At 44.2% G+C, this 26,306-nt stretch overlaps 2 protein-coding genes across 4 annotated transcripts in view; one reads left to right on the top strand and one right to left on the bottom strand.

Moving 5' to 3' along the window:
• Positions 1 to 2,720, top strand: part of SUSD4 (sushi domain containing 4) — a 134,752-nt gene extending 132,032 nt beyond the window's left edge. For 2 of the 3 annotated variants that reach the window (XM_069768430.1, XM_069768429.1), the window contains exons 8-9: positions 2 to 360; positions 529 to 2,720. In XM_069768430.1, the coding sequence (XP_069624531.1) occupies positions 2 to 360; positions 529 to 566 (397 nt within the window). In that variant the 3' untranslated portion in view covers positions 567 to 2,720. The remainder of the gene's footprint in view (position 1; positions 361 to 528) is intronic. The other variant, XM_069768431.1, reaches the window with a different exon arrangement.
• Positions 2,721 to 7,631: 4,911 nt separating this feature from the next.
• The window catches only part of EPHX1 (epoxide hydrolase 1), a 31,651-nt gene continuing 12,976 nt past the window's right edge, over positions 7,632 to 26,306 (bottom strand). The window contains exons 2-9 of the mRNA XM_069768432.1: positions 25,340 to 25,524; positions 21,976 to 22,156; positions 20,913 to 21,140; positions 17,577 to 17,706; positions 16,822 to 17,036; positions 14,200 to 14,308; positions 12,425 to 12,550; positions 7,632 to 10,221 (exon numbers count right to left, since the gene is read on the bottom strand). Of these exons, the coding sequence (XP_069624533.1) occupies positions 10,020 to 10,221; positions 12,425 to 12,550; positions 14,200 to 14,308; positions 16,822 to 17,036; positions 17,577 to 17,706; positions 20,913 to 21,140; positions 21,976 to 22,156; positions 25,340 to 25,519 (1,371 nt within the window). The 5' untranslated portion in view covers positions 25,520 to 25,524 and the 3' untranslated portion in view covers positions 7,632 to 10,019. The remainder of the gene's footprint in view (positions 10,222 to 12,424; positions 12,551 to 14,199; positions 14,309 to 16,821; positions 17,037 to 17,576; positions 17,707 to 20,912; positions 21,141 to 21,975; positions 22,157 to 25,339; positions 25,525 to 26,306) is intronic.

Genomic DNA, 26,306 nt, shown 5'->3' with positions numbered 1-26,306 from the left:
GAAGTCCCCAGGACAGCTCGGCAGAGCCGGACTTTGTGGTGGTGGACGGCGTCCTGGTCATGCTTCCTTCCTATGATGAAGCGGTCAGCAGCGGCGTGAACGTCACCCCTCCTGGCTATATGTCCTCTGCTGGCCAGAGGAGTCCGTCTCACACGGAAGAATCCCACCCTCCCGCCTATCCTGGTAACCCCAACACGGACAGTTTATGCGAGGAGTCGGAGACCTTCGACAGCTTGTTGGAATCCCCCGACCTTCATCACACGTTACAGTCTTCTTCCATGACACACATGAGGACGCCGGGCACACAGAACATGAACAGCGAAACGGCGACCACAAGTCCGAGCATCGACATAGCAGACGGTAAGGAAAGCAAGCTGCTCGGGAGGAAAAGTCTGCCGCCTCTCCTGTGCGTTTCACCGGATTACCGCTCATTATTTGAAATGCATTTTATACCTAGATCTTCTAATAGATAAGATCTGACCACCGCTCCCATCATCTCAATAACAATGTCCGTTTTCCTCCTAACAGAAATCCCACTGATGGACGAAGATGAGGTGGAGACATAAGGACGGCATTAGCAACAGTATCTTGACTCCTGTTTTCCATCGTGTTGATTTCTCCTAATCTTAGCTCGGATATTTCGGTAACTATTTCTTCCATTAAATTTGCAATAATACGGGACGTGACTCAAGACCTCGGAAAAAAACCTAATGGATTCCAAAACTGGATGGGCCAAAGATTGGAGACGGGACGCTTTCCAGATGCTCGTGAGGACTGTTTTCTACTTCCATTTCACCAAGGAACTTATGTAGTGAATGTGTTCCCCTGATGTACGGAGATAAAGGCAATAAGGATCTGTCTGAAACCAACCTCGTCCTTTCCATACTTGGTTCTTTAGAGCAGATACAGGGATACAAATAGAATTTTTACCATGTAGATCCAAAGTGATGGAGACCTTGATATAGTGCACCGGTACCTGTAACTACATATGTGCCTTCCCCCCACCAATCCCCTGCAACCAAATCATCGGATCTGCTCAATGCCGTTGTCATTTTGCAAATAAACGCTGAAATGGGAAGACACCAGGTCACTGCGCTGGCGTCCTCTCGGGAGCAGGGTTTCTGGGATCTTGGCCAATCGGTTTACCCTCAAGATATCCAGGATGTATTATTTTAGTACAGGGTAGGTGTCATTACCAAGCACATCAGGGCCGGTCATACAAGTGCTTCTCACTAAATTAGAATATCGTATGAGAGCCAACAAAGGTACCAAGTCATGGCGCGTCTCCCACTGGCTTGATCTACAGTGCGTAACGCACCATGGTTCAGAGATAGGTTCAGGTCTACGTGCTGGAGATGGATGGATAAATATTAGGCAGGTGGATAGATAAATAGGTAAATGTGAGACAGAGTTGGAATCAAAATTATTCAATCCTCCATTGACATATTCTGTAAGATGGTAAAAATCACAACACAACTAGTATAACCAGTGGTTAATCCTCCAGGACGTCTTTGAGACCAAACCTTAGTGGACAGTGAAGTATGCGGAGGATCTTGGTCCTGTTGGAATGTCATATGATGCTCGAGTGTCACCTCCTCGCAGAAGACATGACGTTTTCTCCTAGGATTTGCCAATAATTGATTGAATCCAGCTTGGGCTTTACACACTATCAGTTTCCAGCCCCAGAGCATACACTGCTGTGCTTCACTGTAGACATCAATGAGCCACCAGCATGCTTCACTAAAATATCATTGAGCCAACACCATGCTTCACTGTAGACAACACCAAACTACCGCCATGCTTCACTAAAGACTTCACTGAGCCAACACCATATATCACTGTAGACAACACCAAACTACCGCCATGCTTCGCTAAAGACTGCACTGAGCCAACACCATACTTCACTGTAGACAACACCAAACTACCACCATGCTTCACTAAAGACTTCACTGAGCCAACACCATACTTCACTGTAGACAACACCAAACTACCACCATGCTTCACTAAAGACTTCACTGAGCCAACACCATACTTCACTGTAAACAACACCAAACTACCGCCATGCTACACTAAAGAATTCACTGAGCCACTGCCATTCTTCACTTTAGACAACACCAAACTACCACCATGCTTCACTAAAGACTTCACTGAGCCAACACCATACTTCACTGTAGACAACACCAAACTACCACCATGCTTCACTAAAGACTTCACTGAGCCAACACCATACTTCACTGTAAACAACACCAAACTACCGCCATGCTACACTAAAGAATTCACTGAGCCACTGCCATTCTTCACTTTAGACAACACCAAACTACCGCCATGCTTCACTAAAGACTGCACTGAGCCAACACCATACTTCATTGTAGACAACACCAAACTACCGCCATGCTTCACTAAAGACTTCACTGAGCCAACACCATTCTTCACTGTAGACAACACCAAACTACCGCCATGCTTCACTAAAGACTTCACTGAGCCAACACCATACTTCACTGTAGACAACACCAAACTACCGCCATGCTTCACTAAAGACTTCACTGAGCCACGGCCATTCTTCACTGTAGGCATCACTATGCTTCACTGGAGAAATCACTGAGCCTCCACCGTGCTCCACTGTATGCACCATGTTCCTTTCTGCTTTTGCTTCATTCCTCCTCTTCCAGACATACCTCTGACCTATTGGATGAAAAAATTCCGGTTTTGTTTATTGCACCAAAAAAAAAAAGAAACCCAGAACTTCTGTGACTTATTTATATGGTTTTGTACATATTAGAAGCGACTTTTCTTGTGCTTTGGGGTTAGTTGAGGTGACGTGTTAGAGTATAGACATCTTCAGCATTTAGTATGCGCCTACAAGCAAACAAACCTCAGCGCCTGCTGCCACGAAATCTCAATGGTTTTTTACCACCTGCCTCCTCAGGAGTCCTGTGGCAGTCGGCGCCAGTTTACTTTTTTGCCACGTCCATGAAGTGTAGCCGGTGCCCCTATGTGAACTCAACTTCCTGATGTATCTCTATGAACATCCAATGTCATTTGTATCTAATTGAACCCCTCTCTTTTTTTTGTTCAGGCATTGACAATCCAAGATTATTAGTGAACTGAAAGCCACTGACCATGAGGAATAGGCTAAGATTCCTCAGGAACACTGCATCACCTCTGCAGCAGGTTATAACAGCCAGAGGGGCAGCAGGTTATAACAGCCAGAGGGGCAGCAGGTTATAACAGCCAGAGGAACAGCAGGTTATAACAGCCAGAGGAACAGCAGGTTATGACAGCCAGAGGGGCAGCAGGTTATGACAGCCAGAGGAACAGCAGGTTATGACAGCCAGAGGAACAGCAGGTTATGACAGCCAGAGCAACAGCAGGTTATAACAGCCAGAGGGGCAGCAGGTTATAACAGCCAGAGGGGCTTTACTACTTACTGAAAATATATGAGTGACGAAGGGGTGAATACACACATGGGCAAAATTGTTGGTACCTTCTGTTGAAGTAAGAAAAGCCCATAATGGTCACAGAAATAAATTGAAACTGACAAAAATAATTTTCAATTTATATTTACTGAATATCAACTAGTATCACTCAGACGTTTCTTTCTGGCTTTTAAATTTTGGTTTAATAAAAAAAAAAAAAACCTAATGAAGCCGGCCTGGACAAAAATGATGGTTTCCTTAACTTGTTTTGTTTCATGACCTTTTGAGGGGATCACTGCAGATAAACGATTTCCGTAACTCTCAGTGAGACTTCTGCCCCCGTCCATAGGTATTTTGTCGGACTCCTTGTGTCTCAGGTGTGAAGGCGTCTTCCCCAGACTCCAGCTCCTTCCACAGATGTTCTGTAGGATTTAGATCAGAGCTCTTAGAATCCTCTACAGAAGACTCCGATACTTTGTTCTGGGCCATTCTTGGACGGTTTTAGCTGTTTTGGGTCATTATCGTGTTGGAGGACCCATGACCTGCCGCTCAGACCGAGCTTCCTGACACTCGGCAGCACATTTTACTCCAGAATGTCTTGAGATTTCATTGAACCCTGTACAGAACATAACTGAGGCTCCTCCATGTGTCACTGAAGGTACAATGTTTTTTGCATATGTGAACATACTATAGATCACCAGTCTTCTCATCCGCCTACAGGTCGTTTTCCCAGAAGCTTTTTGGCTTGTCAGTAGGCATCTTGGCAAATTCCAGTCTCGCTTTTTTAGGAGTGGTTTCCATGAAGGCCACATAATTAAGACAGCAATGGACAGAGTGATCTGAGACTGATGAACCGTGACCTCAGAGTTCATCTCCAATCTCTTCGGCAGGTCTGTGTTAGGAGACTTTACCTGTATCATGTTTGTCTATGATTTTCTCTCTGATCTCCTGAGACATCTCTCTCTTCAGCTTTCTTTGCTCCATATTCTGTGTAGTACTCCATGATTCCAAACAGCACAATGACTACTTTTCACCCTGTAAATAGGCGACTGACTGATTACAAGTTTGTAGACGCCTGTGATGCTAATTACAAGACAGCCCTTAGTTTTACATGTCCCAATGGCCAAATTATTTTCAGTGTTTTCATGGGGTGCCATCATTTTCGTCCAGACTATTTTCTTTTGTTTGCTTTTTTTTATACTGTTTTATACAATTTAACTATATTTCAAAAGCAAAGTCTGATTGTGATTAGCTGATATTCAGTACATTTAAATTGAAAGTTCCTTTTCTCAGTTTGAAGGTTTGTTTTTACTGACCGTTGTTGGTTTTTCTTACTTTACCACGTTTCAGACTGGAGTAGTGAGTGGCCTGTTGTGCTGCATTAGTCGTGTCCAGATACTTACAGTCACAAGTAGCCACCACTAGGGGGAGCTCACTGCACACTGATTGATGAAGCTCTCATAGAACTGCAGGTTGTGAGCTCCCCCTGGTGGTGGCTACAGGTGACCAGCATTTTACCTGTTCACTAGACTCATGACCCAGTGACGGGAGGCCAGGGGGCAGATTACAGCTGGGCCCCCTCTCCCCATGGGCCCTATACCAGAGGCATCGTATTTCTCTATGGTAAGATCAGCATTGTACATTTCACCATGTTAACAGACCGTACACCCGTATATACATTGGCTCAATGGGATAAAGTCTTTTATTCTCTGGTATCAGCCATTTCTGGCTGACTGTACAGTTCTACACTGGGATGAGTGACCAGGATCCTCCATCATGGCTGTATATCCGCTGTTTTGTCTGCTGCCATCCTTCGTTCCAGGAGCTTCACAAGTCACTTATCCTGCAATCATCATTGTAAATAATTGATGTGTGAACAGCGGCTAAGAGCTCCGGAGCGCGGCATGGACACCGCTTAGGCCAGAGATTCCCAATAGGGAGGCCCCGAACCCTGTAGCTCTGAGGACCATGGGCCGGTAATCTGACAAGAACGGTGGTAGAAAGTGTGTATATATATATATATATATAAATAAATATATATATATATATATATATATATATATATATATATATACACACACACACATATTATTATTTATTATTATTCATTTTTATAGCGCCATTTATTCCATGGCGCTATACATGTGAATGGGGCAAATATATATATATATACACGGCGACTTACTGCAACCCTGATCCACAGAGATAATGCTAGTGAACGCAGCTCCAGGAGTATAATACAGAGGTAATGCTAGTGAGCGCAGCTCCGAAGTATAATACAGAGGTAATTCTAGTGAGCGCCGCTCTGGAGTATAATACAGAGGTAATGCTAGTGAACGCAGCTCCGGAGTATAATACAGAGGTAATGCTAGTGAGCGCAGCTCCGAAGTATAATACAGAGGTAATTCTAGTGAGCGCAGCTCCGGAGTATAATACAGAGGTAATGCTAGTGAGCGCAGCTCTGGAGTATACTGCAGGATGCAACTTATGATCAGTCAGTAGCGACAGCCAGAATTTTGTGGTTTGGCAGAGGGAGGTTTAATTGAGTAATAATAATTAGTACATGCTATCACGGTGTGATGGAGCCATCATGTTATTGATGAAGCTTTATTCCTGACATAGAAGATATCCGGTATCAGGCTTTCCAGCTCCTGCTGCACATTCAGTTTTAATAATTCTCTACCACAAGCCCCACTGTGATGAAATAGAATTATGTCAGCAGCAGAAGTGGACGGCGTGGATGTTATGGGGGGTAATGGCCGGAGCACTGGTGCAGGGACACAAGGGGGCTTAGACTCTCCCTTCATAGACTTGGGGGCCGCAGCTTCAGCTCTCCTAGTAATGATGTACGCACAGGGCTCTGCTGCCATCTCCTGGTAGCTTGTTATAATACAGGAGGGGTCTGTATTTATTTACAGGTATAGAATGTGAACTAATTAAAGTTTTTTTTTTCTGGGTGCTGCATTTATTTAGGGTATGTAGTTCAAATTCAGGCCGCACAATTCCTTTGGGATATGCATTTGTTTTGGTGGCCTGAATTTATCTGGCCTGAGGTCAGTATGTATTTAAGTGTTCGGTCAGGTGTCTATATTTATATAGGGGCTTTCGTCTGGAGTCTTTTTTTTAGAGGGTCTTTTTTGAGGTTTAGATTTATGGGCTCATTTTGTTTATTTAGGAGCTTGGTGTTTTTCTTTGTTAAGGGGGTCTGTATTTCTTTAGGGCTGTTCATTGGGGAAGGTCTCCAAACCTGTAGGTCAGAACTAGTGCACTTCACAGAGAGGGAAATCTTCTATTTCATCTAGAGAGTGTCGAGATCTATTAGGTCTGTAGTTGTGACAGGACCATGAGGGTTTGGGATGTAATTCTTAGGGGGACTGCTTGTGGTGGGGTCCCTAGATGGATATTACTATTAATATAAAACTCATTGCTACAGAACAGATGGGGGATGTCCAAACATTCATAGCTCCCAAACCTGCCCAAGGTCACCCAACCATGGCCAGCCTCCTCCAGAAGACCACCCTCATCTAATATGGTGGACCTGAATTTCACAGGAACAAGCAGTTGTATGCGACAGGGACAAGAGGGGAAAGGCCGATTGGCTCCTCAGAAAAAGGGTGAGACATTGGGAATCACAACGTTTGGAGTCCGTATCACCCATGTACGCCACTGACCATCATCTTCCCAGCACCATCTACAACCCCGGGATCTGAACCAGAGGAATCACCATTGATTTTCCTGTCTAGAAAAGCCATTGAAGGGTTCATGCATTGAAGCATACTCGGGACCCACAGCGGCGCCCTATGATATGCATCGGGGGCATATTTGGGACCCATAGCGGTACCCTACGGTGTGGAACGTAAATAAGCTGAGCAAGGACGGGGTGTTGTGCTGCTGGGATACCCCAACGATCTGCTGGGAATCTGGCAGCAAGTTTTCAATTTCCTTGCAGTGCCCCTACAGGGGAAACAAAGTATGACATCTTATGCACTGTAGTGAAATCAGTGGTCTCTCCATGCAATACAGGGCAACTGAGTCCTCGAGACAGAGACCAAGAGATGGACAGACATCTAGATGCTTTGTCATTACTTGGGTTATGTAATGAATGGACCCCTAAAATTCTGAAATCCCTGGGTGTTTGAAAAGTTTTAATTTTCCAAAAAGGATTAGGAAATAATCCACACCACCCCCAAATAAGGAATCTCTGTAACAAGGGTCTGAATTTTACCAGTTTTTATTACTAAAGCGGAAAAAAAAATTAATAATTGTATTTGCAAAAATGATTATTTCAGAATACACAATATCAGCAAAGTAGAACAGTGATTATAAGGCACTCGGATACATAAGAATATAGGAATTCTGGAAAAAAACAAACAAAACTTATTTTGGTTTTTATATTGTTTCAATGAAATGGAATGTAAGTTCCCACAAATGAAGAGGGGAAGGCAAAGAGTCAACTATGGGAATGGAGTTGCTTCACGTGAGACAAGGAAAAGGGATTAGTGTTCAGTATTTCCTCTGCCATCGTCTAATATGTAGGAAACATAAGAAACGTGGCAACTGGCGGACTCGTTAGTACTGTGACGTCACCACTGGAGGGCGGGCGCACGCGCCAGATCCGCCTGCTCTATGAATGTAATGAACAACGTACATGTAAAACTCACAGGACAAGGTGGATTATTACTTATGAGCTGCTCCTCCTAGAACCCCCAACTTGGTTTGAAATCCTCCAATTCCAAATGTTGGGAACTGTAGTCCGACAGCCGTTCCTTGAAAGTGTAGTTAGATTTTCTCCTGACTGTATACGGTATATAGGCTCATGCCCTATCCTACCAACTTCCAACCCTGTTACTGCCCAACAGATGGGGCACGCCTCTTGCAACCGCATAAAGGCACAGTGCAAATTTATACACACATACAAGTTTGCACCATGTGTGGTGGCAACGTGGCGTGCATCATGCGCAAGTGGCAGGCACATAGCAGGCATCATACGTCTGCAGCAGGCAAGTGGTGCGCATCATGTGTGTATGGTGGGCATGTGTCGTGCATCATGTGCGTGTGCAGTGGTCATGTGGCAGCATCATGTGCGTACGTGGCATGCTTCACGTGTGTACAGCAGACGTGGCGTGCGTCACGTGTATAGCGGGCATGTGGGGTGCATCATGTGTGTATAGCGGGCATGTGGCATGCATCATGTGTATAGCGGGCATGTGGGGTGCATCATGTGTGTATAGCGGGCATGTGGCGTGCATCATGTGTATAGCGGGCATGTGGGGTGCATCATGTGTGTATAGCGGGCATGTGGCGTGCGTCACGTGTATAGCAGGCATGTGGGGTGCATCATGTGTGTATAGCGGGCATGTGGCATGCATCATGTGTATAGCGGGCATGTGGGGTGCATCATGTGTGTATAGCGGGCATGTGGCGTGCGTCACGTGTATAGCGGGCATGTGGGGTGCATCATGTGTGTGTATAGCGGACATGTGGCGTGCATCATGTGTATAGCGGGCATGTGGGGTGCATCATGTGTGTATAGCGGGCATGTGGCGTGCGTCACGTGTATAGCGGGCATGTGGGGTGCATCATGTGTGTGTATAGCGGACATGTGGCGTGCGTCACGTGTATAGCAGGCATGTGGGGTGCATCATGTGTGTATAGCGGGCATGTGGCGTGCGTCACGTGGGTATAGCGGGCATGTGGGGTGCGTTATGTGTATAGCGCGCATGTAGGGTGCATCATGTGTATAGCGGGCAAGTGGGGTGCGTCATGTGTATAACAGGCATGTGGGGTGCGTCATGTGTATATAGCGGGCATGTGGGGTGCGTCATGTGTATAACACGCATATGGGGTGTGTCATGTGTATAGTGGGCATGTGCATGGGTCGTTGTGTGCAGTAGGCATGTGGGGTGCATCATGTTATAGCGGGCATGTGGGGTGCATCATGTGTATAGCGGGCATGTGGCATGGCTCGTGTGTGCAGTAGGCATGTGGTGTGCATCATGTGTATAGCGGGCATGTGGCGTGCATCATGTGTATAGCGGGCATGAGGCGTGCATCATGTGTATAGCGGGCATGTGGCGTGCATCATGTGTATAGCGGGCATGAGGCGTGCATCATGTGTATAGCGGGCATGTGGCGTGCATCATGTGTATAGCGGGCATGTGGCGTGCATCATGTGTATAGCGGGCATGTGGGGTGTGTCATGTGTGTATAGCGGGCATGTGGCATGGCTCGTGTGTGCAGTAGGCATGGCACTGGCTCACCCTATGCTGAATAGCATATGGCCAGTACTGTATATGGCGGCCTGCTGCAGGTAATTTGTGAAGCAGGGCAAGTAGCCTGTTGGTAAAATCCAAACCTCTGAACGCTCAGACCCTGCCTGTGCAGTGGGTGGGGGACGATCTTGGGGGCTTCTTTTCCAGGATTATTATTCTAAAACAATTACTCAAAAATCATCAGAGACATGTCTATAAAATGCTACAAAGCTTGGCCTGCTCTGCGCTATAAGGGCCATGCGGAGGGCTATGATCTGTGCTCGGAGTACAGCCGGCGATGGCTGTGACTGTGCAGCTATTCGGTCTCCCTCATCGGTCACCCAGGACGCCGTTACTTCTGTTCCACTTTCCCCACAAATTGCCGTATGTCTTTAGCCATAAGCTCCGGCTCTTCAAAGGCTCCAAAATGGCCTCCACGGGGCATGTAACTAAAGGAGAGGATATTGAGGAATTTCTGCTTGGCCCAGAGAAGGGGACAATGCACCAGCTCATTGGGGAAGGAAGCGATTCCAGTAGGGACCTTGACGGGTAACCTGGAAGACATTAGACAGGAGCTAGTGAAGACAGCGGACAGGAAAGAGCGTGGAGATTTGGTAAAAAAAAAAAAAAGATAACTTCAGGCAAAATTCCCTTCCTTTTATTCTGCATGTGGAGCTACAGATGAGTAGTGATGGATAGTCGAGGATCGGTGTGAAGTGCTGATACCAACAACAAGAGACACCTACACAGTTACCAAAAAATCCAGAAACAGTGAGAGGGGGAGAAGTAGGGGGGAGGAGGGAGATGCAGCTGCAGCTTCTCATTTAGACACATCACAGGGACATTATGATGTCGAGAAGGAATGTGCAGCACCAGAAGCAACATCTACAGTTCCTTATGGAGAGTTTATGATTTTTTTTCTTTAAGATATAACGACTGTAATATACTTTATGAATACTTTATGTAGTGATCACACACAGGAAAGTGAGGGGTACACAGCGTCGGACTGGAGCACCTTGGGCCCACCAGAGAAAATCATTCTTGGGGCCCACTATGTAGCTACATAGAAATAAATACAAGACCACCAACTGTGTGGTAAAACACGCTAATATCAGGTTACAATATAAGGTAGTACACGTCTTAATTATGTAGCAGGGTTTGGGGTAGCCCCCTCATAGAATATAATGTAGCCTCCCTCATACAATATAATGCAGCCCCCTCTCATAGAATATAATGCAGCCCCCTCTCATAGAATATAATGCAGCCCACACTCATAGAATATAATGTAGCCTTCCTCATAGAATATAATGCAGCCCATTCCCATAGAATATAATGCAGCCCATTCACATAGAATATAATGCAGTCCACCTCATAAAATAATGTAGCCCCCCACATAGAATATAATGCAGCCCCCTCATAGAATATAATTCAGCCCACTCTCATAGAATATAATGCAGCCCCCTCTCATAGAATATGTAGCCCACTCTCATAGAATATAATGCAGCCCTCCTCATAAAATATAATGCAGCACCCCACAAAATATAATGCAACCCCCTCATAAGGTATAATGCAGTCCCCACCATAGAATATAATGTAGCACCTTCACAGGGTATAATGCAGCCCCACTCATAGTATAATGCAGCCCCTCCACAGAATATAATGCAGCCCCCCATAGAGTATACTGTAGCCCCCTCATAGGGCATAATGCTGCCCCCCCCTCATATAGTATGATTTAGCCCCCTCCAGAATATAATGTAGTCCCGAGAGAATAATGCAGCCCCACGACAGAATATAATGCGGCCCCCCATAGAGTATACTGTAGCCCCCTCATATAGTATGATGTAGCCCCCAGATTATAATGTAGTCCCCTGAGATAAAAATGCAGTCCCCCCACAGAATATAATGTAGCCCCCTTATAAAGTATAATGCAGCCCCCCTCTTAGGGTATAATGCATCCCCTCTCCACCTCCATCATTGTCCTCATCACCACCTCCATCATTGCCTTGTCCCCCACCACCCCATCATTGCCCATTCCACCGCCTCAATCATTGCCTCCCCCCACCACCATCACTGTCCTTCCCCACCACCCCATCATTGCCAATCTCCAATACACACAGCACCACACCACTCTCTCTCACTCACACACAAAGCACCGCACCACATACACGCAGGCAGACACACAATACTCACCTCTCTGCAAATTCACCACAGCACATCCCGGCAGTCTATTCCTCGCCGGCAGCTTTCCATCTGAAACAGCGCACTGGATGATGACGTCATTCATCTGGGCTGCCTCAGACAGGAAGCGTCGGGCAGGACGCCAGGGATGTGCTGTGGTGAACTTGCGGAGAGGCGAGTATTGTGTGTCTGTCTGCGTGTATGTGGTGCGGTGCTGGTGGGGCTTTACATGCGGGCAGCATTAGCCTCACCCTGCGGCTACAGCTGACCGCTATTAAAGAGAAATGGTATTCACTCCTCTCCACGCCCATGGGGGCGTGGGGAAGCGTGAATGTTCATTTCCCTTTAGCAGCGGGGACAGGTGTGGCTTCTGTCACCCGCTGCTGCAACGCTGCTGCTCTGCTGGCACAGGGCGGGCCCCCTTGACTCTGGGGCTCCGTAGCCAATGGCTGGGGGCCCTTGGAGCAGTGGGGGGCCCTAAGCAGCTGCTGGCCAGTATGCCAGCAGGTGTCAGTGCCTGGGCCCACCGGAGAATCCTCCAGTTCTCCGGTGGGCCTGTACGACCCTGGGGGTACATACTTGTCATGGTCGGCAGTGCCCAATCCTCCGCCAATGTTTTCTCTATAAAACCTCATGGACGACACGATGGAGCCGGTCAGCCAGTAGATCATGATGTTGGTTAGAAGATCATCCAAGGTAAATTTTCTGGGGAAAAAAACAAACAAACAAGAACTAAAGTGTTAGCGAAGCCTAAAAAACGCAATAATCATTGTAATCTTTGGAACGAGACCGGCAGGAATAAACATGGCGGCTACTGCGACGTCCGGAGTTACGAAAGTGACGGGCATTGCAGTCCACCCACTTCCTTAACCCTTTCAAGACCAGGCAATTTTATTTATTTTTTTTTGCACTATTTCTTCTTCCAAGAGACATAACTTTTTTTTTTCCCCCTCCATCCGCATTGGCGTATGACGACTTGTTACGTATGGGACGAGTTTTATTTTTGATTGACACCATTTATTTTACCATATCTTGGACTGAAAAAAATAAAAAATACAAGTGGGGTGAGAATAATCAATATTTTTTTTTTTTTTTGGGGGGGGGGGGGGGGAGGTGGTTTGTATTTTATGCGTTCAACGTGAGGTAATAATGATCTGACAAGAGGATTCTCCATATCAGGGTGATTCTGGAGATACCAAAATAGTGGTTTTTTATTAGTATTATTTTAGTGGTTAAAAAAAAAAAACTAGGAAAAAAAACCGTTTGGTTTGTGTCATCATTTTATGACACCCGTACCTTTTTTATTTTTATTCCAATAAGTGTTTTTAATAAACAAACAATAAATAAGACATATAAACCATCACGCAGATTAGCCATGTACACACAAGCGCTTAAACAACAGGGACACCTAAAAATTAGGAAATACGGGAAAGGGGAAAGATGGGGTTAGCATGAAATCAATCGAGTCAAAGGTGTATAAAATTTATGGAGAGAAAATATACTGTATATAAACAAGATATTAAAAATATAAAGTTGATGAGCACAAGTGGATCACTCGGTTTTAAAGGAAATCAACCTAAAGACTAAGGACCAACAGATCCCAATCTTTCGGCAAAACCCCCGAGCATGACCGCGTGCCTTTTTGGGAACCGCGGCCTTATGGTAAGCCATAATATTGGGGGCACCCAGGCCTCCTAGCCTAAAAGGACAGGACATATTTCTCAGAGAGACATTTTTTTTTTTTTTTAATTAGTCAAAATGAATTTCCCAACTAATGCTTAAAACATAACAATAAACTTGTATGGAATTAAAGGGATACATCTAAGAAGAGATAATAATTTGGGAAGGACGATCATTTTAAAAAGGGATTTATTCTAGCTATCCAAGACAGAGCAAGGTGGGAATATCTCTCTAACTTGAGAGAATGGTATATAATATACAGATTTTTTTTGCAATATTAAATAGGAAGCTATGGGAATAGTTCCCCATTTCATCACCACCGTCAAAGTGCCGGGGCATTTAATGGGTTAAACAGCAGCAATCTGAGCAATCTCCAGTTGCAGCATGTGACTCCTGAGCTCCCTCCACACGCCCGCACCCTATGGAGGGGGATAGAGAACCCGTCACCCCCCCCTGACCTCTCCATTTTAGTACATTGTATTCCCCATTATATAGCAGTTCTGGAGCGTCTCATTGCTGCATCGTTCCTCCTTTATTCCTCCTGGAATCCAGAAGACGGCACTGAGGCTTTCATAGTGATATCAGCATTATGGACAAGTCACCATGATTCTAGCACAGACCCACAGGGGGATAATGGCGGCCATCGCTCCCCCCACAGATAACCCTCCCCGTACCTCTCCAGGCCTCCATCCTCATAATCACGGAAGTCAGGGTCGGTCCAGGTGGAAAACTTCTCCAGGATATAAGCACAAAGTCCCACCGGAGAGCTGTTTAAGCCACATCCTGCAAGACAGAGACAGATTTTAAAGAGTTAATTCAAGTATCTCACTATCCGGTGTGTAAATGTGCTGACAGTGATTGGTTATGGGGTGAGAAGGGGTTAAAGTACATTAGTAATCGCACTCTAAGGCAATTAAAAACTCCTCAAAATCCTAAAAGTTTCCACAAAAAATAAAGAAAAAAAGGGAAGAGGGGGAGTGTGCAGCAGTATGGCGAGAGGAGGGGGATGCAGCTGCAGCTTCTCTCTGGGTCATCATGGTGAAAGGAGGGGGACACCGCTTCACTAAATCAGCATGGTGGAGAGGAGATATGAAGCTGCAGCTTGTCTCTGTGTCTGAGTCAGCATGGTGAAAGGAGGGGGATGCAGCTGCAGCTTCTCTCTGTGTGAATTAGTATGGTGAGAAGAGGGGGATGCAGCTGCAGCTTCTCTCTTTGTCTGAGTCAGTACTGTGAAAGGAGGGGATGCAGCTTCTCTCTGTGCCTGAGCCAGCATGGCGAGAAGAGAGGGATGCAGCTGCAGATTCTTTGTCTGAGTCAGCATGGTGAAAAGAGGGAATGCAGCTGCAGCTTCTCTCTTTGAGTCAGTACTGTGAAAGGAGGGGGATGCAGCTTCTCTCTGTGTGACTTAGTATGGTGAGAAGAGGGGAATGCAGCTGCAGCTTCTCTCTTTGTCTGAGTCAGCATGGTTACAGGAGGGGGATGCAGCTTCTCTCTGTGCCCAGCTCTGCATGTTGAGAGGAGAGGGACGCGGCTGGAGGTTGCAATTGTGACTCAGTATGAATAGGACATGATGCAGCTGCAGTTTCTGTTGTGTCTAACATAGCGAGCTGAGAGAGGGTCGGGAGGGAGATGCAGCTGCAGACACTTTTTTGATTCTGAGTGCATCAGGAAGAGCCCACTCAGCAGGCTGCATCGGGGGGGATGAATCATGACCCCCTTCTGGACTACCATCCGCCAGTTTATGATTGGTGCCGGCCTCATAGAGACCACGTAATCCTTGCAATCATCTTGTTGGTGACGGTTTGTGCAGCAGATTATGGAGTAGTAAGTAAATAACTTGGCACTCAACTTGGTGAATTGTGGTAATCAAAAAACAGAAAATTTTATTACTTTAGAATAGCAGTCCAGTAGATTAGACGTTTCGGTCGAACATTGAGACCTTCTTCAGTAAAACCGACTGCTAGGATGAATGTGTATAAACGGCACTTTTATGTGTATAACTGAATGGTCCGCTGGTTGAATCATTCAGCGGTGGACACCGCGTTGATGTACCCCTTCAGCCTACGCCTTCTCGGAGCTGCTTGATATCTGCACCCATATGTGGATTGCTCCTGTATACCTTCTACCATAGATATTTCTGAAGATATTCTCGCTCCCATTTTCTTATATTTGTCTCCATTGAGACCCACCTTCTTTTGGGATTACCTGGACACATTGGCTCCTATCAGTACGGTATCCCTGTACTGATATTCTTAGTTTTCCACCACATAAATCTCCTGTGGATAGGTACAGATATTCTTCTATTCGGCTATTTACCGTCATTATCCAGGTCCTATTGGATCTAATTAAGGACCATTCAGTTATACACATAAAAGTGCCGTTTATACACATTCATCCTAGCAGTCGGTTTTACTGAAGAAGGTCTCAATGTTCGACCGAAACGTCTAATCTACTGGACTGCTATTCTAAAGTAATAAAATTTTCTGTTTTTTGATTACCACAATTCACCAAGTTGAGTGCCAAGTTATTTACTTACTATATCTACTGGTGTGGGAAACCTCACTTGAGCACCGACACAGCTGTGCCACGCTATACTCTGCAGATTATGGAGTAGACACGAGCTGCACATTAAGGCGGCGGCGGGCAGCGAGGGACTTGGCGCAGCGCCCAGTTATTTCATTATTAATTGCCTTTAAACAGGAGCAGATGCCGTTTGGGAAAGATCAAAGTCTCATCCAGAAACATCTGCAATCAGGTGAAAGAGCGGCGGCTGAGATCTCAGATCACCGGCCTTCATTCATGAAAGTGACAACCGGAGACGTGTCTGGTTATGTATGGCGCCGACGTCACCGAGCCGCTCTGCCGCCGGCCACCGAGGGTACAACAAAGGTTTCTAGAGGAATTATCCGCTCCTTAAAGGAAACCCGTCATTGACTTTGCTCTGACAGCCAACTATACATCTGTCGCCTCCAAGTTGTGGCCTTGACTGCTGCACCCTGCAGGGAAACTACAAGTCCCAGCATCTCTACAAAGTACTGACTTTAGGGGGAGGGGGGGGTGAATAGTCCTGCACACTGAAATTTTCAGTTATTTCTTCCCGTTTGTTGCTTATTTCACAATAAAACGTTCACAGTTGCCAAAGTAAAATGAACCCACACGGTAAGTACTTTAATGAGAAAAAAAATGCCAAAATTGGCGTTTTAATCACTGTACCTCGAAAAAAAAGTTAAGTAAAAGAACAAGGACACTTGATGATTGATTTTCGCAGATAAGAAAGTGGCGTTGCGCCTCCTCACCTGCGGTATCGGGCTTGGTGGACTGGATGTGCATGTAGCCGCTCTCCTTCATCATATAGTAGAAATACTTCTTCATAAAGGGATACATCCTCCTGACGTCCTCCTCCTGAAAACCAAAAAGCCCTGGGAACCGCTGACCGAAAAATATGGACAGCACCACCGGCAGCTTTGCGCTCATTACAAACACCATGTTCAGATGTAATCCCTTGACATTGCTAAAGAAAAAAATATATATAATACGTATTTTTTATTATTATTTCTAAATTTTTTTAGTAAACATATTTTTGACAACCATTGACAAAATGCCAGATTTTTCAGCTGAACCAATGTTAATAAAAACGCAAGAAGAATTGGTGCCTATAGGGGTTAGAATGGCTGAATGTTAATTTTTAGCCTATAATTGCTCACATGACTATTAGCTGGGCTGATTTATTTCATAGCATCTCTATATAATAATCAGAACTCCATTTTTCTGATACAAAGTTTCAAATCCAGTGAAAAAAAATATATATATATATATACAAAATCTCTTTACTTGCAACCACCACTAGAGGGAGCATTCTGCACACAGTGTTATTATTAAGCTCAATGTATAAACAGTCTGCGGTGAGCTCCCCCTAGTGGTGGCTGCAGGAAGACAACCGATTTAACTCTATGGTTATGCAGCGGATTATCATCCCTGTAATGAAAAAAAAAGAAAAAGTCTGGACTTTTTTCGATGAAAGTTTATAAAATGATTTAATATGTTCCCTCACCTGGGTGCAATCTGTGCAAGGATCGTGCAGATCATTGATCCCCAGTCTCCTCCTTGTGCGTAGAACTCTCGGAAGCCCAACCTCCGCATCAACTTGTAAAAGATGCGAGCAGTAGCTATGCCGTCACATCCTGTAAAAACGAGACACGGCAACCTTTATAGAGAACACCGAGGGAACATTATTTTCAAGTTTTCTCGTGGGCTGTACGATGCATTCATTCCAATATGGAGGGAATGTCAGGAGATCACAATTACAGTGGTCCTTTACTTTCTCCCTGCAGATTGATGTCAGTTGCAAGAGCAGGTGGAAAGTGAAAGGAGGAGATAAGGAAGGAAAATAAATTCAGCATTTTATCTAACCTGGGTATCACAAGCTGTAAAGGCCCATTCACACAGGCCAACAATCAGCAAACTTGAGTTCATAAGAACCCTTGTTCGAGCTCATCACCCCATTAAAACAAGCCACCGATCAGCAGTCGAATGAGCTAAGCTTTGTTTTATCGACCACTTTTGGAATACTCAAGCCAACGGGATGCTGAACATCGGTTTCAATATTACTCGCAGGATGTACAACACATTAATTTGCATATGGTCACAAAAGGAAGACAATGGAGTTACTGCAGTCCTTTACTTTCTCCCTGTTACTGGTCACAATAGGAAGAGAATGGAATTACTGCAGTCGTTTACTTTCTCCCGGTTACTGGTCACAATAGGAATAGAATGCAATTACTGCAGTCCTTTACTTTTTCCCTGTTGATGGTCACAATAGGAATAGAATGCAATTACTGCAGTCCTTTACTTTCTCCCTGTTACGGGTCACAATAGGAATAGAATGGAATTACTGCAGTCCTTTACTTTCTCCCTGTTACTGGTCACAATAGGAATATAATGGAATTACTGCAGTCCTTTACTTTCTCCCTGTTACGGGTCACAATAGGAATATAATGGAATTACTGCAGTCCTTTACTTTCTCCCTGTTGATGGTCACAATAGGAAGAGAATGCAATTACTGCAGTCCTTTACTTTCTCCCTGTTGATGGTCATAAGAGGAAGAGAATGGAGTTACTGCAGTCCTTTACTTTCTCCCTGTTGATGGTCACAACAAGAAGAGAATGGAATTACTGCAGTCCTTTACTTTCTCCCTGTTACTGGTCACAATAGGAAGAGAATAGAATTACTGCAGTCCTTTACTTTCTCCCTGTTGATGGTCACAATAGGAAGAGAATGCAATTACTGCAGTCATTTACTTTCTCCCTGTTGATGGTCACAGTAGGAAGAGAATGGAATTACTGCAGTCCTTTACTTTCTCCCTGTTGATGGTCACAATAGGAAGAGAATGGAATTACTGCAGTCCTTTACTTTCTCCCTGTTGATGGTCACAAGAGGAAGAGAATGGAATTACTACAGTCCTTTACTTTCTCCCTGTTGATAGTCACAATAGGAACATAATGGAATTACTGCCGTCCTTTACTTTCTCCCTGTTGATAGTCACAACAGGAAGAGAATGGAGTTACTGCAGTCCTTTACTTTCTCCCTGTTGATGGTCACAAAAGGAAGACAATGGAGTTACTGCAGTCCTTTACTTTCTCCCTGTTACTGGTCACAATAGGAAGAGAATGGAATTACTGCAGTCCTTTACTTTCTCCCTGTTACTGGTCACAATAGGAATATAATGGAATTACTGCAGTCGTTTACTTTCTCCCGGTTACTGGTCACAATAGGAATAGAATGCAATTACTGCAGTCCTTTACTTTTTCCCTGTTGATGGTCACAATAGGAATAGAATGCAATTACTGCAGTCCTTTACTTTCTCCCTTTTGATGGTCACAATAGGAAGAGAATGCAATTACTGCAGTCCTTTACTTTCTCCCTGTTACGGGTCACAATAGGAATAGAATGGAATTACTGCAGTCCTTTACTTTCTCCCTGTTACTGGTCACAATAGGAATATAATGGAATTACTGCAGTCCTTTACTTTCTCCCTGTTACGGGTCACAATAGGAATATAATGGAATTACTGCAGTCCTTTACTTTCTCCCTGTTGATGGTCACAATAGGAAGAGAATGCAATTACTGCAGTCCTTTACTTTCTCCCTGTTGATGGTCATAAGAGGAAGAGAATGGAGTTACTGCAGTCCTTTACTTTCTCCCTGTTGATGGTCACAACAAGAAGAGAATGGAATTACTGCAGTCCTTTACTTTCTCCCTGTTACTGGTCACAATAGGAAGAGAATGGAATTACTGCAGTCCTTTACTTTCTCCCTGTTGATAGTCACAATAGGAACATAATGGAATTACTGCCGTCCTTTACTTTCTCCCTGTTGATAGTCACAACAGGAAGAGAATGGAGTTACTGCAGTCCTTTACTTTCTCCCTGTTGATGGTCACAATAGGAAGAGAATGCAATTACTGCAGTCCTTTACTTTCTCCCTGCTGATGGTCACAATAGGAAGAGAATGGAATTACTGCAGTCCTTTACTTTCTCCCTGTTGCTGGTCACAATAGGAAGATAATGGAATTACTGCAGTCCTTTACTTTCTCCCTATTGTTATTTGAAGGACCAGATGAATAGTGAGAGAAAAGAGATAAAGAAAGAACATAACTCTCATATTATCTAAACTTGGAAATACAATCCATTAAAGGTCCATTAACCATTTATATGGGCCAATAATCAGCAATTCTGTTCCCACGTATCGGCCAGTGTAAGTACACCACAAAACATTTGTTCTTCAGCTAGTCCTGTACGTTTCATTACCGTAAATTAAATTATTGTTTAAAAAGAAGAACATCCTGACAACAATATGCATGCGGTAAAAGTAGAGAACAGTAATATTGACGGTCTTTCTGTTTGTATACAGTTGGCACCACACCCCGATAAAAGGGTCAACCTAGCGCAAATCAACTTGTATATAGTTGATTGGCATCTGTTTATGGCCAGATATTGGTCTGTGTACATACAGTAGGTCTTTAGAAAAAAGAACGCCAATTAATAGAGTCCTGTGATTACAGCAGCCTCTGCGCATGTTCCAATATCTGCAAAAAGAAAATGACCACATGGAACCAGGGAAAGAAAAAATGGCAATTGTGACATAAGCAAGCAGGCTTGTAGACACAGTGACCGTGACTGGTCGACAAATCTACAGAGTTAATCAAATCAGCAAAAACAAATGGTTGATATCAAAGGGGAATAGCGCAAATTACAGAGCAAGGGGGGTATTTCAGTTCGAGAAAATGTACCTGCTATACCTTCAATACAGTGAATAAAGCTTAGCGGCCTGCACTTCGCCATATTCCCCGGTGGGGGGACGTCCATAGTACCTCACTAATCTCACTGTACCTTGCTTGTGAGAGGCCTCAGAGTATCCATATCCTGGAATGGATGGACAGATCACCTCAAAGATGTGCTCATCGCTGAGACCGTGGCTGGTGGGATCCGTCAGGAGGGGGATGATTTTGTAGAATTCATAGAAAGATCCGGGCCAGCCGTGAACCATGAGGATCGGTTTGGCTTTCCGACCTGCGGGGAGGTTTTTGGGTTTCGCATGGAGAAAATGGATATCAAGACCTGGAGGAAAAATGGCAAAAAAAAAATAAAAAAAATCCAACATTGGCGAAATTATATGACATACAAGACTCCGGAAATGGGCTACATGAATAATGTGACGTCACAGCCGCAGGACTGGCGGGCACGTAAAAATCCCTTTAATCTCAGACACCGATTTAAAAAAAAAAAAAAAAAGCCTTTACAGGCTTTACCCTTTGATTTTCCAAAGAGTTTGCGACAAATATAAACATCAAAGGAGGCGACAGGGAAATGTGCCCGGTCTAATCTTAATTAAATCTCATTTCTAGGAGTCGAGTCCTTCTCTAATTCTGGGGGAAATCACATTTAATTAAAAACCTACACATTTCCCACGTGTGATATTCCCGCTGGACTAAGGGAAAAAAGTAGGGCAGAAATGACAGATAATTACGGAGAGGGCTGATTACACTGCGCTCATTAACCGCGGTGTAGAGGATGGATCTGCGGCATGATACAACGCCATTCACACAAGGAGTTAGTGCAGGTTACGTGCAAGCCAATCGGTGCTTGACTAACAGCCTATTCGGATTGGTCGACCGGATCGTTCTGCACGCGCAGAATATCATCGTTATCGGCAGCACACCGGACAACGTGCTGCCGAGAACGATGATTTTACTAAGCAAGTGTAAAAATCATTTTTCTCACGATGCAGATTCTCAGCCGGCTCCACTGGTCTTCGTTTACAGGCAGCTAACGATGATACGCCATACTTACTGGCATTACCGCTAAGTGTGCGCGACACATAGCTGCTGAAGTCACCGAGTGGTTACAACAGCCACGTACATGTTCATGTTGGGGACCCCTTGCGTGTCCGTACCTTCAATTTTGGTCTTGAAATGTGGGTACTGGTTCAAGATTTCCAACTGCTTCTTCCAGTTGAACCCTTCCTTCCAGTAGGCCACCACCTTCCTGAGATGTTTGGAGTTGAAGCCATAGTTAAAGCGGCTGCCCTCCAAAGGCTCGGCGTAACGGGTTTCATCAATCCGGCGGAACAGATCCTGCAATGAAGGAAAATGGGGTAGCATGGTGGCTCAGTGGTTAAGACTGTATGCTGTCTCAGTGGTTAAGGAAACCAGGATGGATGAACACAGAACTTAAACACATGCTAAAAAAGGAAGAAAGAAATTTATATCAAATGGAAAGAGGGAGGCATATCTAAAGAAGAATATAACGCTGTCCTTAGTACCTGCAGGGTACGAATCAGATTAACAAAAGCTGACAATGAATTAAGGCTTGTAAGAGATGTCAAAAGCAATCAATAAGTATTTGGTGGAAATGTCAAAAGTAAAAGAAAAGTTAAAGATGCTATAGGATTTTTACAGGATGAAAATTATGAAATGGTAAGAAAGGATGTTGAGAAGGCCGAACTTTTAAATTCCTATTTTGCATCTGTTTTCTCTCAGAAAGGAAATGTAACATCAACTGATCTTCACTGCCATATTAAAGGAATAGAAGAATCCAGGAGATCTATAAAACAGAAAGAGTGAGGGAATACTTAGCTAACATAAATGAATTCAAGTATCCAGGTCCAGATGAATTACACCCCAGAGTACTGAAGGAGATAGCAGAATAAATTTTTGAACCACTCTCCATAATCTTTGAAAACTCTAGGAGAACAGAAGAGCAAATGTTGTTCCTATCTTCAAAAAGGGGAAGAAGGTGGACCCAGGGAACTATAGGCCGGTGAGTCTGATGTCTATACCAGGAAATATCTTTGAAAAAATTATTAAACAACATGTATGTAAGTACCTGGATAAGAATGAAGTGATTAACTAGAGTCAGCATGGGTTTGTAACTAATAAGTCATGTCAGACTAACTTAATTTCCTTCTATGACAGAATCACTGACTGGGTGGATCAGAGAAATGCTGTAGATATAGTATATCTTGACTTCAGCAAAGCATTTGACAAAGTATCTCAAACCATCCTTATTGAAAAAATGACTAAGTATGGAATGGACAAGGCAACTGTTAGGTGGATTCATAACTGGCTTAGTGATCGGACCCAAAGAGTGGCCGTAAATGGCTGCACATCCAGTTGGAAGAATGTCTCAAGTGGAGTACCACAGGGCTCTGTCCTGGACCCTGTATTGTTCAACATCTTTATCAATGATTTAGATGATGGAATTGAGGGTACACTGATTAAATTTGCTGATGACACAAAGCTAGGAGGGATAGCTAATACTAGAGAAGAGAGAGAGAGAGAGAGGATTCAGAAAGATATAAATAAACTTGAGCAGTGGGCAACAACTAACAGAATGGTTTCTAACAGAGAAAAATGCAAAGTACTACATCTGGGCAATACAAATGAGAAAAGCATATACAGAATGGGAGGAATAGGGCTAAGCAACAGCACATGTGAAAAAGACTTGGGTATACTAATAGATCACAGACTGAACATGAGTCAACAGTGTGATGCAGCAGCAAAAAGGGCAAATACAATTCTGGGATGTATTAACAGAAGCATACAGTCTAGATCACACAAAGTCATTATTGCCCTCTACTCCTCCTTGGTCAGACCTCATCTGAAATACTGTGTCCAGTTTTGGGCACCACATTTTAAAAGAGACATCAACAAATTGGAGCAAGTTCAGAGAAGAGCAACCAGAATGGTGACCGGTCTGCAAACCATGTCCTATGAGGAACGTTTACAGGATTTGCAAACGTGTAGCTTGCAAAAAAGAAGACTTAGAGGAGACTTAATAGCTCTCTTCAAATATCTCAAGGGCTGTCACATTGTAGAAGGATCATCATTATTCTCATTTGCACAAGGAAAGACTAGAAGCAATGGGATGAAACTGAATGGGAGGAGACAGTTTAGATATTAGAAAAAACTTTTTGACAGTGTCGGGTGATCAATGAGTGGAGCAGGTGGCCACGAGAGGTGGTGAGTTCTCCATCAATGGAAGTCTTCAAACAGAGGCTGGACAGACATCTGTCTGCGATGGTTTAGTGAATCCTGCTTTGAGCAGAGGGATAGACACGATGACCCAGGAGGCCCCTTCCAACTCTACCATTCTATGATCCTATAAGACTTATTTTACAGCACTGGGGTCCTGGGTTCAAATCCAACCGAAGACAATATCTGCAAAGCGTTTGTACGTTCTCCCCATGTTTGCGTGGGTTCCTCCGGTTTCCTCCCACACTCCAAAGTCATACTGATAGGGAATCTAGATTGGGAGCCACGATGGGGACAGCAAAGATAAAGTCTGTAAAGCACCACTGAATATGATGGCGCTATATAGGATAACTAAATAAAAATGAAATAGAGGAGTATATATGGAAAATTCCGGTGCATGCTTAATCTCCAGATTATGAACTAATATCTGAATACATCCTTATAGAGCTCCAATCCCCTCCTAAAGGCTTAGAGATAAATGATAAAACTTTACCTGCTTGCAGCCACCACTAGAGGGAGCTACCTGAACATTTTTAACCCCTAATGCACCACCCGCATGGTGCTGCAGTTTTTCATCCCCGTACAATACCCATCACCATCCAAAGAACCGTAACTATTTTATTATAAAAAAAGTTTTGCTTTTTTTCTTTGTTGGATGAGTGATATCTTTTTGATGGAACATTTTCTAAATAATTACAACTTTGTCATTGTTGGAGATGTAGAAGAGATTGAGGGAAGACTGGACTTTTTCACTGGTATCATTTTGGGGTTTGTATACAACATTTTGATCACTATATGAAAGGCAGGATAAACAAAAAAAAAAACACAGAAGTTCTACCGTCGTTCTTTTATTCGTTACGTAGTGCCGGTTAAACAACGGGATATTTTTACAGCTCAGGACAATACGGATGTGTTGATACCAAATTATGAGTAGTTTTAGTTTTTAAGTTTTATTGTAGTTTTTTTTTTTTTTTTTTAAGTCTTAATAGGGGACTCTCAATTGATTCCATAACACACGATATGGCTATAAGTGTGAGGGTGTACCAAGATGGCAGACGACTGGACCAGCTCATCATCACCTTGCTCCTTCTGCTAACCGTTTAGATGCCATGGTTGATACTGACCGCTGCATTCACAGGGCTAAAAAAAAAAAAATCTGGATTGAAGTTCTCTGATCCCAGACGTGGCAGCAACTGAATATTCCCGCAGACACTCGGACCCGGTCAGGAGGGGGTTATCTGAAACATAACTGTCAAGGACGATCAAACATCTGACCCGTCTCACCTTCAATTCTTCATCAGACGTTTCGATTGTGAAAGGGCGGATTTCTTCATTCTCCTCATCTGGCCTTTGCCCCGCGCCCCACCAACCGTCTCCCATGGGCAAGGTCTCATCTTTTCCTTTAAACAGGAAGTGATAAAGGAGCGCCCCGAGAACGAGGGCCACCAGGATCTCAAGGATCATTATTCCTGCAAGAAAATAGAAGAAAACCTATGAGACAGAACGTGAACAATCACACAGGAGAAAATAAAAACCTTCATGAGACAACCCCTATAAGAATGTATCTTTGGCCTCTCATCCTTCACAATGTTCCTGTGGTGGCTCCATGACCAATACTTCCAGGCCACAGGGATTTTTCGTGAGTATTGATGACGCAGCAGAGAACTGCCCGACAGATTTTAGAATTTTCTCAGTAAAGCTCCTAAGGACCTAGTGCGTTTTGACTTTAAGAGGAACTGTCCAAAACCATGGCTGCCTTCTCCCGAAAACAGCACCACTCCCGTCCTCTGGTCTTAGGTGATCTTGTAACTCGGATATATGGAACCAGACATCTGTGTTGCCGAGTTTTCTTTCTAAAATATCTGGGAGACTCCTTCCAATTTTTGGGAACAATATCAGTTCTAATCTCAGTTTGGATCATGGCAGCTGCCACCATGTTCCCAACATCCGAGCCTCTGTAGCCACTGCTCTCCAAGTGCAACGCTACCTGACGGCCCTCTGTCGCGAGTCCTACTGGGACCATTAAGACATCCTGATCTCAAAGACGACCATACACCTTCAAGAGCTGCCACCATTAAGCGGGCATCTAGTCCCTTCCCCGATACATGAAATCTTGGTTGCACACATTTTCAATCAGAAGAGGAGATAAAGCTACTGCCAGATATTCTAGGTGGCCTTAAAAAAAAAAAAAAAAGGTAAAAAAAGATGGGGCATGTTGAAATTCCATATGTCCAATCCTTCTCTTTGGAAG

Source organism: Ranitomeya imitator, chromosome 5 (genome assembly GCF_032444005.1).
Source record: "Ranitomeya imitator isolate aRanImi1 chromosome 5, aRanImi1.pri, whole genome shotgun sequence".
NCBI lineage: Eukaryota > Metazoa > Chordata > Amphibia > Anura > Dendrobatidae > Ranitomeya > Ranitomeya imitator.
The sequence above is the reverse complement of the archived record's forward strand: the minus strand, read 5'-3'. Positions and strand labels throughout refer to the sequence as shown.